This window comes from Meriones unguiculatus, chromosome 8, assembly GCF_030254825.1.
Source record: "Meriones unguiculatus strain TT.TT164.6M chromosome 8, Bangor_MerUng_6.1, whole genome shotgun sequence".
In the NCBI taxonomy this organism is placed as follows: domain Eukaryota; kingdom Metazoa; phylum Chordata; class Mammalia; order Rodentia; family Muridae; genus Meriones; species Meriones unguiculatus.
In genome coordinates this window covers 76,937,393-76,954,196 of record NC_083356.1, presented here as the reverse complement: position 1 = coordinate 76,954,196, position 16,804 = coordinate 76,937,393, and the positions used below count along the sequence as shown (strand labels likewise).

Genomic DNA, 16,804 nt, shown 5'->3' with positions numbered 1-16,804 from the left:
CCTCTCAAGTCTTCACACTGTACAAGTAAAGGGCTGTTCAAATGCCCATTTCTTAGGGAAGGGGCAATTCCCTGAGCACCCTTCCAGTGCAATGCATGAACTCCTCTGCTTGTGTTCTTTTTATTCTCTACTCCTTATGTCTCATTTCCCTCTAGAGTATAAGGTTATCCTTGGCAAGGGTCTTGTTATGTCACTGTCTCCTTGCACTCGAGAAGCATCTTGCCAATAGGGGAGCGTGATGAATAGAAGCATTTACAATATAGCTTCCAGTGCCTGGGTCAACATGCAGGTTGTACGTGAATTTTTAATGGAGAACTGAAGAACCCAATCATCTGTCTGTCACACAAAATCCCCTGCACTGTCTGTGGCTGCTTACCTCCACCACCACTGTCCCCTCCCAGTACACTTCAGGGAACACTGCCTGAGATGCAGTAAGTGAAGCACAGTAAACTGGGCAGGCAAATGCTGCTTCTGACTCTCAACAAAGAGGCCAAGATGAAACTCCTTGGCAAAGCTAACACTTCTCCAGGTAGGATTTTCTGAGACAAGCAGGAATGAACATCAATTAATATTCTAAAAACTTAAAACAAAGAAACCGAAACTAATAAAGTATGTCTACACTTCAAAAGGCAAGAATGGGGTCAGTAAGAAAAAGTTAGCAAGCTTTCCTGTTCCTTTCAGCAGGTAACAGAAAAATGGCCCCATTTCAAAATGAGAATGCCACACAGACTCTACTCTGGGCTAATTCTACTTCTAAGTCTTCCTCTTGTACGCTGGGAGGCACATGTATGTCTGTGTCAGTGTGCAACTGGAAGTTATATGCTTCCATTTCTCAGTAGCATCTCTGTCACATCAGCATGCTTCAGGAGACTGGTGACAGCTGGTGGACAATAGTATTAAGGCAACAGCAATAAACAAAATACCAACAAGGTCAAAGGTCACAATCATAAGGGTGATCCTGACAGAGAAACTGAATAATGCCTTTAGACACTAAATGACAAGTTAGTATATTTCACTGACTAAATCCAGGGATCTGACAGTGATCTGTTCTTTACTGTGTCAAAAACTCTTTTACCCAACTGTTAAAATTAGTGAATGCACTTTGTCTAATTTACTCTGTATTTTCTATTTGCTCTAATAGTGTGCACTTGCCACCAATGCAAGGAGAGTCCAGATATCAAGGAGATCAGTAATAAAATGAAAAACTAAAAACTTTAAGAGACTTTTAGAAATAGGCTTTAAAGATGTGCCTTCCCAGAGATCTGAATGGAATACACTGTGAGAAGATCACTATAGTTCAGTACATGAATATTAATAGGCACCCACTCTGAGTGTTCATTCATAGTCATGATTTGAAGAAATGATGAAATAATTACGAGCAATGAAAGTCAAGACTTTACAAAAGTTACTCTTTTCTATAAAATTCTATAAACTTCTAAAGTACAAGTACTATCTATCCTAAAAAGCAAAAATTATTTTAAAGAACCAAAGGTTTTCTTTAACAAAACCATATATTTAAAATGAGGTTTTTTTTTTTTTTTTTCTTCTCAATACCCGCTACTTTAAAAAAGAAAAGAAAAGAAACTAAGTAAGTACCAGAGGGAAGGACAGGAGTATTAGAGACTGTCATTTAGTTCACAACTTTATTTCATAATGGATCATTCAAATTCCTCATCTGCTGCTATTATTAAATAAATAATAGCAGGGTCAGGCTAGAGAAAGCCAAGAGAAGCTCAGTGTGTTTGTGGAAGGAGTCAGGGTTCCTCAGATCTTGCTCTCTGACCAGCCACTGTGTACTTCATGCAGTACTCACATGTTCCTCTGTTTCGAGTGTCATTTCCTTTCTTCTCACTTGAGCTAAGTAACAGTGGTAGGGAGACAAGTGCAATCCATCAGGCTAGCGTTGCTTGAGGAAAAAGCTGAACACACAAGCCCTGTCCCAGCCAAGGGGCTCATGAGGAATGTTCTTGCATAGACTGAGCAGGTCACTGTGCCAGAGCTTAGCATGGGCAACTCTCTAACTTGATAGCTTCCTATCAAGTTCACAAGCGAGTTCCTGAGCTAATAGGAAAAGTCTAAGTATCTCCTAGCTCTGTGTGGACAACAACAGTTTTCACTAAGTAAATGTTCTTCTCTCTATGTTCAAGAGGGTCTTCTTCAGTTCCTTAGTCACCTTTGAAAAGAAGCCCATTCCCCAGTACAAAGTTCAAACCACAACATGAACACCACCTCTTCTGTGCTAACCCTAAATAAATCTTTGCCACGCTGGTGACCTTTCAACTTCTGAGACCAGACTCTTAAAGCAATTAGAAAGGTTTACATTAAAATGGTTCTTGACTTAAGAAAATGTACAGCAATATATATAAATATATTAATCTCAATCAGCTTCAGGAGTATGAATAGGAATAAATAATACAGATCACTGCATTTTGGATAACAAATCCCAAGCTTTTGCCAAAGATACGGCAAAATTGATGAAAATGGCAAGGATGTATATACAATGGTGAGCATAAAGAAGCACATGCGAGTGTGCATGTGTTCCCTGAAAGCACAACTAATACACATAAACAAATTAGAGACTGGACAAGAGATGGCTGCAGACAGAAGGAAAGACACTGGCTCAACTGTATCCCCCATAAGTTTACTGGGATTTTGCATTCTGAAAACAGACAAACAAATGAACGAACAAACATATGTCACTGGCAGCATAATTTCTATTGAGAAGGCTTAAGTTCCATCTCCTTCCTAGAAAACTCAAAAAACAATGCATTCTTGAATATAAAGAACTGTATTACAAAATTCACTATTATGTAAAAAATTTACAGAGCAAAGACCCCTGATTCTACAGAGTAAGTGTTCATTAAATACCCTTGAGTATCTGAAGCTATTTAAAAGCTATTAGATTGGCACCTGGAACCCCCAAACATATTCTCTCCCCTGGGATGGAGAGGCTGTGCCTCTTCAATCATCCCCTAAATGCAAAGAGGTTTGACCCCCATGCAATAGATAAAAGTCACCCAAAAAATGAACAAAAGAGGTGTTTGGAAAAAGCAGAGCACCATTCATCCCAGCTAACGACTTGTTCATTATGAGTGATGATGGATAAAGACTTCTCACGCTGAGATGAAATCAAGATTTATATGCATTGTTTCCTCTCCCAACTTGTGGGAAGATCATCATCATTTAATTCTATCTCTGCGGCCAGTGATGGGCATCCAGAGAGCTGGTTATCAAACGGCGCAGTCAGCTGGCAAAAGCCGAAACGTGCAGTTGGCACATCTGGACGGAGCCGCCACAGCCGAGGGTGAACAATGACTCCTGGCAAGCATCCAAATTGCTTGCAGACGCTAGCAGGTCTCGTCTACAACCGCCCCACCAGCATCTCTCTCTCTCTCTTTTTTATGAGAATCAGATTTTCATTGCTCCATTCAATTGCTCTCCTCTGCCATTTTTTACAGCTCTTATCGTTCCCCTGGAATATGGCCTTGAGACAGCTCATCCGTGTCCTTCACTGTGTTATCTCTTCTAACTTTTATTAAAACTTCAGCTTTCATCTGAAGATAGCTAATTAAATCTGGAACAGATTATATGCCTCCCCTTAAAAAGAGAACACAACTATTTTCTTCAAGCTGAGCAATGCCCTCTTCCTTTCCAAAAGGTGAGCTCAAAGGTATTTAAGAAGTCTCCTCACTGACAAAGCTAAGACACTGGACTTGCCGTATATGAGCTGAGAGTAGTCTGTTAATACAGTAGTCTGTTACAGGCAAATCTTTATTCTTGAAAAGAACTGTTCCTGAATATGGGTAATATTTGTGTTCTACATCCTTTAAATATCATATCTAATAGCACAAGCCTATTTTCTACCCAAAAAAGCTAGTTAATGAGGAGTTAGAGATGAATAGCTAAATGGGTGCATCAAACAATTTATCTTTTTTAAACCACCTTTTTATTAAGACTGCCCTCATTTAGTAAAATTTGAAAAGAATGTCCTCCTAACCCCCATATCCTGAATCATAGAAACTGAAGGTACTCCCTTGTAAACCTGTGTGAAAACACGAAATTAGAAGCAGGAATTCAAGTTTGACGTTTTGTTTTGATTTCTGTGGTGCTGGGAATGGAAGCCAGGACCATCCATACACATGCTAGACAGGCACTCTGCTACTAAGCTGTTTCTAACCCTTGATTCAGATTTTAAGACGGGTGTACATTAACTAATGGCAAACACAAATAACTGTCTTAATTTACCACAAAATTATTAATGATGGACTGGCCATCACTGATTTGAACATGTTCTTCTCATATATGCCACTGACCCAGTTCTTTCTGAGGCCTAGAGGAAGCTTTAAAAGTAATTTCCCCTCCTAAATCAGTCTTGTTAATCAGATTTCTATGAAAAAAAGATCCAAAACAATGTAGCCAGATAACACATGTGTGTGCATGCACATGCCCTCATGTATGCACACCCACGCACACACGCACCCAAATGCACACACACACACACACACACACACACACACACACAGCCTTTTAACTAACTGTTTAGCTTCTGCTACCACTGTATAATTTAACTAACCCACCTGAAGTTTTCTGGGATCCCTTTCTTCGCTTCACTGCTTTTAGCAAGATCTCCTTCATGGTGACCTTCGTGCTGTCCACCTGGATAAGGGAGAACCCATGAGCAGCATTTCTGGAGGAAAAGACAAGCATAGAGACTTATCGCTACAACTTTCACTACACCTTGGAAAGCTTCAAAGCAATAGTACAGATAATGCCAGTGAACATTTTGAAGAACTCTGCCGAGGAGTGGTGGCACACGCTTTAATCCCAGCACTCAGGAGGCAGAGGCAGGTAGATCTCTGAGTTCAAGGCCACCCTGGTCACAGAGTAAGTTCCACAACAGCCAGGGCTGTGCACAGAAACACTGTCTTGGGAAAGCAAAACAAAACACCTACTTCTAAAGTGTCTGTGAGGGCACGGGAATAAAAGTAGCACCGAGTGAACCAAGGTCAAGGTTGGTGCAGGCTTCTCTAATTTATTGCATATTGAACCTACTGGTCTGCTTGGCTCAGAAGGAGCACGATTCCCAGTTTTAGCTTAGGAGCCAAATCCGGCAGTGGGGACTGCCAACTGACAGAACCTGACTAATGTCAGTAGATGCCACTACAGGCAGACACTATGGTCACACATAAGCCCCTCAGAGCCCCAGAGAAAAAGAAAAGGCTCTTCTTAGCTATCTAGTAAAATATCGGTCTATCCATCCGTCTTTCGTTGTTGTTATTTTGGTTTGTTCTGAGACAGGGTCTCACTACATAAACCAGGTAGGCCTCAAACTTAAAGAGCTCCACCTGCCTCTGTCTCTCTCCTGGGATTAAAGGTATGACCCACAATGCCCGGCCCATCCATCTTGTAATATACAATCTATGTGTACTTTACTATAAATAATTTACTTATTCAGCCCTAGAAAATCAAACAAAATATTAGTTTAAGCAAAAATAAGTGAAAGGCAAAACACTAACACAGCTTGCAAACTTCTAGTCAAATGAGGTTAGAGATATATCTAGATTGAAAAAGAAAAAAAAAAAACAGCACAGAAACAAAAAACCAAGTATAATAAAAATAAAAACCAAAACAAAATACAAACACCCAGCAGCACATCACTCGGGTAGATGTAACTTCAGGGAGACTGTTAATTGCAGTGGCAAGAGACACAAATACTACCCCCGACGCCTGGGCACGGGAGTAAACAGGCTAATTCCAAGGGGAACATGGCCAAAAACCACAGCAGAGCTTAATACTGACAAGAAATCTGAAAGAAAAGCCAAGACCTGGGAAAGCTTCCCAATGGTAGAACAAGCTGGGATAGGGGCTGGAGCCCAGGTTAGACCCATCCAGGTAGCTGGTTCTTCACAGGGTCTATGGGCTGATCTAAAAACCAAGGACCCAATTTGTTTCCCTAACACGGAGACATGTCCACAGCGCTCCTCTCCATACAGCTTGCTGTTTAATCCTTGACGTTCCATTTGTTAAAAAGCACAAAGCTGATGCTGCTCTGGCCAGCACAGCCATCCATTTTAACTTGGTGAAGGCCTGCTATCGAACAGCAGGCCTGAGAACTGTCAGGCTAATTTTACTGAACACTTTGTTACTGAATCATGCCTGAGCCCCAGCCATTCTTTACCTCAGAAGCTGGACCCCATCCCAGAACAATCTTTAAAAGTTTATTTTACTGATCAAAGCAAAATAAGAAATAGCTCTTTTTAAAAAAAGAAAGAAAAAACTATTTTGGGAGCGATGCTGGAAGTGATACTTTGGCAAGAGACTGACATGTAAAGGGCCTTGTGCATTTAAAAACTTGCGGGTGTTTGCTTTGGCACTAGGCCAGTGAATATTGGAACAAATGCCAATCAACCACACTCAGATCTGCCTTCCCCGGCTTTCTCCTCAGAAGTCAGTATGTCCTCCATCTGTGACAATATGTTGGGCGATGGATGAGTAGGGCCCAAAGGAAACACAAGTTCTTGGGGATTTGCAAACTAGTACTGGCCCAGGCTGCACCAACTCTTATCCACCTGGGAGCTACCTGAATGATGGTAATTTTGCCTTTTTATAAACTGCTGCCATCGGCTGCTGTTCTGTGGCCAGCTGATAGCAGCATTCCAAGCCAGTACGCTCAACTTTTTCAGCAAAGGGCAGAGTAAAAGCTTAACAGGCAGTTTCGAATCTGGACTAACTTCCATAAATTCAAAGTGTCCTTTTAAAGGTTTGAAGCAAAGGAAAATCCCCAGTCTGTATTTTTCTGTCATTTTACCAAAACATACCTGGGTGACAAGGTTAAAGCAAGCAGAGGAAATCCCTGGCCCTTCCCATCCCCAGGCCTTACTGATAAATTGTGTAGCAGAGGAATAAAGGATTACCTTCTGTATTTTTTCATTACACTTTTCTTTTGTTACAGAATACATAAATCCATTGTGGCACAATGTAATATGTATCACCATGCTACACCTGCGGACGCTTCCGCGCGGCTGCCATGTCTGTGCAGTCAGGAATGATAAGTGAACCACCCGTGAATGTTAACGATAGTGATCATTCTGAGGTAACTCGGCTCTCCATCTTCCTTTACAGCCTCCAAGCTGAAGCCAGGGTAGCAAGGTTCATGAGAGGAAAATGAAAACAACAGTGAAGGGAAGGGGCAGAGCAGCGCTTGGAACGTGCGTCCACGAGTGTGTGCTATCTTACTCTGGGGCTCCATTTCCGTAAAAGCGTGCACATTAAAAAGAGAAGGTGGCTCTGCCCTGCGAACCACGAACCACATTCAGCCTCATCTAGTCAGTTTCCTCCTGTTAGGTGCACGCCTCTCAACCTCCAGACAAATGCAAAGTTTGGATCTTATTTGGGCATGCAGTCCCGCAGTGGGTGGGGTTAAATTCAAGAATGCAAGAGTAGTGGTCTCAGCACCCAGCTAGGCGTGGCTATTAAGTTAGGCTCCCATTTAATAAACAGAAATGGAGATCTGCTACCACAGTTCTCAGCTTGACTTCCAAACAGTCTGGGTTTTATGCCTCATTTCTTTACATTCAGGGTTTTTTATGGGCTTTCTACAACATCTATTGCAATACATCTTTTAAAGCTGCTCTTATTCCACAGGGCATCTGGTTTGAGACTGAGAAGACAATGGACTTGTAGGAAAGCATGCTGCTAGCCCTGCCTAACTTGCCCTGGTCGGCATGGGCAGGCAGGTCACACACAGACCTAGCATCTGGGCTCAGGACAGGCAGCTTGCTTTCCCCCAGGCCAGGGCTGTTTGGGAGCACTGACCAGAGACAATGACTTCTTTCTGCTCTGTGGGATTCTTGTATAGGTCCAAGATGGACCTCCACATCAGAGAGCTGACTAAATGCTGCCAGGAATGCTCCAGTCAGTTTAAAGCTGGGTCCCGTCAAGTCTGCTAGCCACTGAAGAATGCATGGGCATTTAAAATAGATAACTCACTCAAGGAGCTAGTTCTGTGCCTGTGAAAAGCCTTCTTTTCACAAAGGCTTCCGGGGAAAGGAGGGAGTGATATAGTCTGGCAATGAAGCCCAGACTGGTACTGAACTTGAGACCTTCTTACTTCAGCTCTGAAGTGCTGGTATTTTAAACTTAGGTGGCCACTTCAGACATACCAGAGAATTCTGACACTAGCATTAGTCCTAGACAGTGTTTTTCTAAGTGGTAAAGCAAAAGGGACAGAAGACACAGAGGAAACAGAGACACAGGTTCTCATATATACCCTCTGTACAGAAATAGGGTAGGAGCTGAACGCCAAGGAAGAAAGCAGTTAATTGAGAAGAAAAGCACACAGGCTGCAAGTGAAATGCCCTGTGAGTAAATGCTGTAATATTTAAGCTTTAGTCTCGTGCCTAAGTTTTAGCCCTGTAATAAGGTCCCTTCTTTTCAAAAATGTCATGAGGCTTAAACACATAAGGGATGCTAGGCACCTGGTACTCAGGAGTGCCAAATAATGGGTGCTGTTTCTTAATGCTGGTTTCCTAATGCTTGGGTTTGCCTTCACCCAAGTCATACCCCAAAAGAAGAGGCCTCACACGGCCCCTCTCTGCTCTGGCTCCTACAAAGACTGTCTACTGGGAGGAATGGAATGCTTCTCAACACCCAACACAGCATGGGGCCATTAAAATGGGTGATTAGCTGCTTGGTGGCAGCATTTAGGAACACTGTCAGCGAGTAGCCTTTGATCCAGGAATCAAAATCTCCCTGAAGGTCAGCATTCTGGGCTCAATGTTTAAAGCTTTCCTTCTGACAGAGTAAAATTCAGAAGCAGCATAACTTAGTGGCTTTGGAGAAGACAGCAGACAACAGAAAATCAGTTTCATTGCAGGGACATTCAGTGAGAATTAAAGAGTTTAAAAATTTGTGTAATATACAATGTTCACCATTTAACAATCACAAAAGAAACAGCAGCAACTACTATTTACTGAACATTTACTACGTGACCAATACTATTTTAACCTTTTTTTTTTTTTCTAAACCCTATATTAATGCATTTAATTCTAAAAGAGTACACTCACAATTTCAAAGAAATAAGGCTGGAGGCACCAGCAAAGTCTTCTGAGGCAGAACTCACACTCATCTTATTTTGGACTGAGAACTTAAATGGTCCCTAACATATGTACAGTCTGTGGGAGAGAAGGCCAAAGAAGCAAAGAGATGACTGCTCCCTATACAGACATATGGGACACAGCATACCTAACTAGCCACACTCAGGAGAAGCGTCAGAGGAGTTCCTTCAGGAGAGACATCTCAGCTTCATACCATGCCAGTGGAGGGGAAACAATAATACCCAGAAGGCAGCAGGGCACACTAAGCTGCAAACTACAATGGCTGGTTTGAAGTCAAGCTTTGCCTCTGTTGGTAAACCATTTAGTTACTGACTCCATTTCCTCACAGGGAAAACAGGATGACAGTAATTCTTGGACTTGAAAGTTTATAATAACAGCTGTCAAATAACACTTACTAAGCAATAACTAATATGCTACCCATTGACTGGTCTTTATTAAAAGTGGTATTTAACATTCAGGCATAGTAGCAAAGACAAGTCACTCAACACTTGGGGGCTAAGGATCTTTAACAAAAGGGTGACATTTAAGGAGAATAATATTTCTGAATGTTTATTTGTTCCCATAATCCCTTCCCTGCAAAAAGGCAGGTGCTATTATTGGTCCCAATTTATAACAAGAAATTGATAGGTTAAGAAACCTGCCTGGACATACACATTAAGTTTTTATATATATATAGATATATATATGTATATATCTATATATATATATCTATCTACAATTTAACCCTACACTGACTACATCTCCTAGATCCCAAGTATGTGTTTTCAACTCTTTTATTGCTTGGAGTAGAGGCTGAGGGATTCAGGGCAAGAAGAAATTTCTAGAGAGCAGTACATCTCCCAAATGGTAACCACTGACCAAACTGTGGAAAAGTTTTCCTAATACCCTGGTTCTCCGGTCCTTTCTAAGGAGACCCTGAAAAATATTCTGTTTCATGAACCATGGTCTCACCTTCCAGAGGTGGAATAAAGGTACTGAGAGCAGTGCTCTGTTCTCTGGTCCTGAGCAATTCACAACAGCAATGGAGTTGCATTCCTCTGGTTGCCACCTGCTCTGGCCCCCTTCCATGTGCTCATTCCCCAGCACTTCAGGGTAGAAAATGAAAATATATGAGCAAGAGAAAGCCTTGCAATAATTGCAATAGGCCTGCTTTAAAGTCAGTCTTTGGGGTATCACTTTATCCACAAAGTGAGTTGATGCTAGTGTGAATGCCACAGTTTGTTTCCCCTTGCACTGACCACATTTTTTTTTTTTAAAGATCAAAGCACACTGTGCAAGTATGCAATGTTTGACATTGGACAAAGTACTTTTCTTTTTTTTTTTTTTTTTTCCAAAACAGACATTTTCCAAAAACATAACTCACTAGACTAATGGGCAGTGAGAAGCCAAAATGACTGCCCTCCGCCTTCTCCTTGTGTATCTTTGCCAGAGTCCTTGGGACTTGCCAAATCTGGTCATGCCTGCTTAGCTTGCTCGACTGATTGTGCCAGAAAAGAAAATAAGACACAGATGTATTTGAGCTCTTTGAGATGCCAGTAAGAGAGACAGCTAATGGCTTCATTTCGACCCTCCCCTTCCAGCTGGGCACAGGTGGGGATAATGAGGTCCCTCTCCCTAATCAAACTCAATTATTTACTACTCTATATAACCGCAAAGACACTCACATTCCATTCAGAATATAAAACACACCGTGGGCTACTTCCAACCACTGCCACTGGGCATTTATAACAAACTCAAGTGGCTAACAGTTTGCCTTGGCAGGAGTTTAAGTGTGTAAAGTTTTGCAAACTGTTTTTGTTCAAATATGTCCTGCTGAAATGGGGTCCCACGCGGGGTTCCATTAACTGTCAGGTCAGTGAACTGCGTAACATGTGAGAATGTATTCACCATGCAGTGCAGACAGGATCTGGAAATCAAACGCTTCGTTCCACGGCAACCTTCTGAAGCATCACAGTTGTTTCAGCAGCAAGACTGACACTGTATTAATAAACATTACAAGTCACTAGCCTGACATGTACACAGCAGCAGCTGACAGACTCCAACGTAAGCTGAGGGAGAGCAGAGGAAATCAAAATGAGACACAGGAACTGAACATAGCCAAGGGGGCTAGAGCAGGAAATAAACTGCATTAACACAGAAATGTGAGTCCCAAACTTTTAGGAGACAGAACAACTACAGCAACATCTGGCATAATTTTTGGATATTGAAGTAAACTGATGGCTATCTAAAACGTGTGCTTTTGTTATACAAATAAAGCATACGCTGGCACACTTTCTGCAGATAAACATTCCAGCGAGTGAGGCATACATACTTGGTTTTCTGATGTTTTAAGTTCTTAGAAGTATGTAACTAATTCTTTCCATTTTATTACTTGTTCCAGTATTTCTGTCACTTTAAATGGACACAAAGAAAAATCTCTCCTTTCCTCCAGACAATAGCCATTGCCAAAAAGGAAATCAAGTCAGATTTACAAATACAAAATTAAACAGGCTGCATATGTTCCATTTCCATATATAAGGCCAATCTGGACAATGAAAATGTTTGCTAATACAACAGAATGGAAAGAAACAACACGCAGTTGGTTTTGGTAATTCACACCCAGATTGCCAGGCCTGATTACAGAACACGAATCTTGTTTTTATTTGTATTCTATTTTAGCTCTGCCCCTCCCTAAACTCTGTGCTCTCACTCTGACCCTCAGCTTAAAGGTTTTAAAAATGAGCTACTTGTAAGGAATAAAGGCAGAAATTAAATAAATGAAAACTGTTTGTTTGCCTTTTCTTCTCTCTTTTCCTGCTCTGTTTATTTTATAGACTGTAAGCCAATGCCACTTAGGAGTAGGAGAGGTTCTGTGCAATGATGCCCTTTTTGATACAGAGCTGGTATATTTTGGAGATATCATCAGAAAGGTAAATTAGAAACTACAGATTTAGCCAGATGTGGTGGTGCACGCCTGTAATCTCAGCAAGGCAGGAGGCAGAGGCAGGTAAACCGCTGTGAGTTCGAGGTCAGCCTGGTCTACAAAGTGAATCCAAGACAGCCAAGGCTACACAGAGAAACTCTGTCTCAAAAAAACAAAAACAACAACAAAATTCTACAGGCTTTTAAAAGTCCTCACATAAGAGTAGTGAACCCTGGGTATGCCTCTTTAAAAAGCTGTTCACAGTTCCATTTGGGCAGAGCCAGTCTAGACAGCCTTGGGGAACCCTCTGAGCCATGTTGGCTTTCCAAGGCTATCCAACTTCCCACCTTCTCTCCCGTGGCTCTTCATCCTCACAGCAGAGCTGTATCTAGATGCCATTAGCTTGCAATCTTATGTCCATTTACTTTGTTAAACGGTGTAAGGAAAACACAAAGGAAGGCAGTGTAAGTGCTCTGACTGATATGGATCTGACCTGGGTTCTGTCTGTTTTATTAGCCTTGATGTTTGCTCCCTTGGAGCCCTTCTTCCTCACTCTGTACGCATGGTCTGCTTTACCATTTTGCCATTTGTGAGCACAATTCTGTTTCATGAGTTCTGGATGAATGAGCGCTGTGCTGGAAGAGGGTCCCTTTCTTGCCTACCACATCTCTAGAGGATCAGGATCTTGGCTTAGCTTGGTCACTAGAAGCAAGGGGTACTTCTCCAGAAGTTGGGCACCATTTGAGATTCAACTCTTCCTCTGGCTTTGGACATCAGTCAAACACCATACTGGGACTGCATTTTTAGTTAGTAGGGTGCCTGCTCAGCATGCACATGGCTCTGGGTTTGATCCCTAGCACTATACAAACCAGGCATGTTATAGGTCAGGAGTTCAAAGTCACCTTTGGCTACGTAACAAGTTCCGGGACAGCCTTACATAAAAAAGAACCTGACTTAAGAAGAAAATCAACCTCTCCTCTTATTCCCACCCACCATGTCTTTCCACAGTTCTGTTATGTCCACCTATCCTCACTGCTTAGTTCCAAAGTAGTTAATAGTAATCAGCCCAGGCAACACTTACCCAGGCTGTCTGAAATCAATCAGAATCAACAGGTAGTTTAGAAATTGATCACCTACGGGCCGGGAAAGCCGGCTGTTTGCATTAACAGCTCCTAGTTTTCAAATTAGCAGAGGAATCCAGTCTCTCCTAAACAGCAGCTCTATGTCATGGGCTTTCCTAAGGCAGGTAGATCCATACTTCACTTACAAGGGATATCAGAAGACATCCAACTTAACATTCATTTCCACAGAACATTTTTCCAAAAGGGATTAACTAAGTTTGTTTCCTCCCCCCACCCCCCCAAATAAATAAATAAATAAATAAATAAATAAACTCTATTTTACTACTGTCGATCTCTGGCTTACTGCAGTGGGTTTATTTCTTTTCACTTCTGCCAGATGAGGGCAGAAAATGACAAAAATAGAATGTAAATAATTATAAAATCTAATAATTGATAATCTTTACAAGATAAAATAAAAGAAATTAAAATTAAATCTCCTTCACCTTAACATTAATCTGCATAGTAGCATTTTCTGAGGTTCATAGCCCCCTTCTAGGAAGCAACTATTAAATTTATAGGCTGAGTTTCAAAACTTAAGCATTTTATTTTAGCCCAATGAAAATCTTATACATATGTAAAATCATATACATGTATATGAAAACCTACATGATTAAACTAAAAGAAAATTAATGTAAATGTATATTTATTAATGTTACTTACATACTATAAATACGCATATGCTTAGACCATTACCAATTCTGGTTCCATGGTCCTCTCACTCCACTCAGCTGGCCCTCCCTCACTGAACAGAAGTGAAAGAAAATGAGCCTGTTAGCAAGAACCGGAGGTTGACAAACCCCAGCCATGCCCACTGCACCTCTGTACTGCCTTATGGCAACCTTCACACTGTAATGGAGTGTTGCTACAGAAGCCCTGTGACACAGTGGCCTTTGACAGGAGGTATGCCAGCATTTAGGATAAGCTGATGAGATTTGGGGCTGCACATTCCAGCAGCTATTTAATAACACTAATGGATTGGTAAAGGTCAAATTCATCACTGCAAGCAGATGCAGAGTTTGCTAAAGAGAATGATGGTTGAGAACTCAGAGCACACAAGGTGCTTTACTGGAGCTGGCTGATCCCTGAAAAATGTGTGCTTTTTGGTGTTGGAATAATGTGTGCCCAGGTATCACTCAGAAGCAGGGTCTATCTTTGTTAGATCAATCGGCAAAAGCAGGAAGCAACCCATCCTGGCCTACTGGGGATGGGAGGAAAATGAGGAGGGAGGAGGAAGGAAGGGGGAGGAGGAGGAGAGGGCTCTGTTCTGGGTATAGGTCTTTCAGCTTTGTAACTAGAAAAGTCCTGGGCATAATAACAGAAATTAGTTATGCTAGCAACAAGTATGACGGGAAAAATGCAAATAAAAATTTTCTAGTAGAGAAGGTTTGCATTTTGAGAATACATATAAATCAATTAAAATAATGTGCTGGTAATTAAAACTACTATTCATTCTTTAATAAAAGGAAAATAATATGGCAATCCCATTTCCATGAAAGTGAAAATCAAAACTCAAATTGACAAGTAAAACATTTAACTCTCACTAAACCTAACATCAATCTATTTTTAGCAAAACACTGGTATCAAGATTGCTAAATTTATACTTTATTTAATGTCATGTTTTAAGTTGTGTAAAACTGAGAAATTTATAGCTACATTATAGGATTTTATAGCCAAAGTTTTATATTTTTATGCATTGAAGTTGCACTATATTAAAAATCAATTTGGAGAAATTTTAAAGTTTAACAATGAGCCTAAGTTTATGAGACTTTATTACGTATGTTTAAGAATATTTCTGTTGTCCAGATTTGACAGGAGAGAAATTAAGATAAACAAAGGTACCAAAGTCACATAGCAAGTTGCTAGTGAGACTTGAACCCAGGTTTGCCAAGGTTCAAAGCCTGTGCTTCCTCACTGGGAGGCAAGGGTAGGTTTCTGGAGTCTTTGTGAGGTATGGGGTTGAGAGCCTCTAAGGTCAGAAGGCAACTTGGGGCTTCCTGATACTCAAAGTGCAGGACAGATTTATGAAGGCTAAGCAAAATAGGACACAGTGCTTGCTACTGGTACCCCTGGGAGCCCACAGACCTAAAGATTCATCTGTATCTTCTCCACAAAGTCATCCAATGGGTGGGTGCTGAGGGCATAGAAACTTAACTTTCCTGTCTCTTTTCACCATAGGCAAGCTTAAGGTTTTGCCTATCTCTGAGGAAGTCCGCTCCTAAGAAGTGTCTAATCGGAATTTCTCCAGTGCCCCAATGTCTACCACCTGCACATGTTCTGTGAAAGTTACTCCTATTTGGCCTTTTTGGTCCATAAACCACTAAGTAAGGAGGAGGGAGGCAGAAAAATGTAGCAGTAGCAAATGTAGCAGTTCAGAACAATCTAGGCGGCTGTATATATAGTATTTATCACGATGTAAATAAGTTATGGAATCCACCAGAATCAAACCCACCAAAGAAGGGAAAAGGTCAGGCTGGGCAGCAGACTGGCTCCAATGCCTCTATGATCTTTTCACACTGAATAATGGCTTAAAGGTCTGCCCTCAGAGAGTGAAATCCACCTGACAGATGAGGCCGCCATTAGCCCTCCTTGACCCTCACCTTTCACCGGGACATGATGTCAAGTACAGGCTTAGGAACAACACTGCATAGTATTGGCTCTTGTACCTCCACATTGGTCATAAGAAAAATAGAGCAACTTTGATATACAAGATAGTATTTATACAGTTGGCTCCTTAGTTCACTACTACTATCAAGCCTGTTTTCCTATCACCTCCATCCTGCTAGTGAAGATGGAGGTGGGAGGAGGAAAGGGAGAAAATGAAAAAAAAAAAAAAAAAAAAAAAAAAAAAAAGAGCTATGCTCTCCTCCCTTTGTTGACATGAACAAGACATGTCCCTGGGGACTCCTAACTAAAGGTTTCACAGCCTAGACTATGGCCCTGACAGGCAGACCGGAAGCTGCTGAACCCAACACACATACCAACAGTGAGTAGTCTGCAATAGGTTACCAGACATCTGGGGAAAGAGACAGCCTCCTGACGCTTTCCTTCTGACCTGGCACATCTTGCAGAAGGCTGCTTGGTAATGATGTCAGAATTTTGGGCTGAAGTGTAATTCAGGGGAAGAGCATTCACCTTGCATACGTGACGCCCTGAGTTCAATTCTCAGCAGACAGAAATTTCTACTCTCTGACTGCACACTTGAAGGAAATGACCCCAAGAAGTGCTTCAAGAGGACACAGAGCTGCAGAAGACTGCTGTTACTATGCAAACCCACACAAGGCAGCAGTCTAACACTGTGCACCTCGCGCATGTCTATACTCAGGTGCTTTCCACGTGTTCATGATTTTTCGACCAACTGTGTGCTCATTAGGTAGTAATCTTCATGAGAAAAGCTTTTTTTTTGTGTGTAGTAGAAGACGTCTCTGCCTAGATTTCTGGCATAAAGTAAGTATAGATTATAGGAATTAAGAGCACTAAAATATTCCTATTACAGTGTTAAGCAAATGTAATGTATATATGCAATGAAATTATAATTGCTTTATGCATGGAAATTATTATACAAACCAGAAAAGGGCTGAGGAGATGGCGCCGCTGGTAAGATGCCTACTACATGAGCACCCACATGTAAGCTGGACACATGGTGCACACCTGGGGTGGGAAGGATG

At 41.5% G+C, this 16,804-nt stretch overlaps 1 protein-coding gene across 7 annotated transcripts in view; it reads right to left on the bottom strand.

Moving 5' to 3' along the window:
- The window catches only part of Mapkap1 (MAPK associated protein 1), a 212,471-nt gene that overhangs the window by 84,231 nt on the left and 111,436 nt on the right, over nucleotides 1-16,804 (bottom strand). For all 7 annotated transcript variants that reach the window (XM_021645726.2, XM_060389985.1, XM_060389984.1 and 4 more), the window contains one exon: nucleotides 4,578-4,687. In XM_021645726.2, the coding sequence (XP_021501401.1) occupies nucleotides 4,578-4,687 (110 nt within the window). The remainder of the gene's footprint in view (nucleotides 1-4,577; nucleotides 4,688-16,804) is intronic.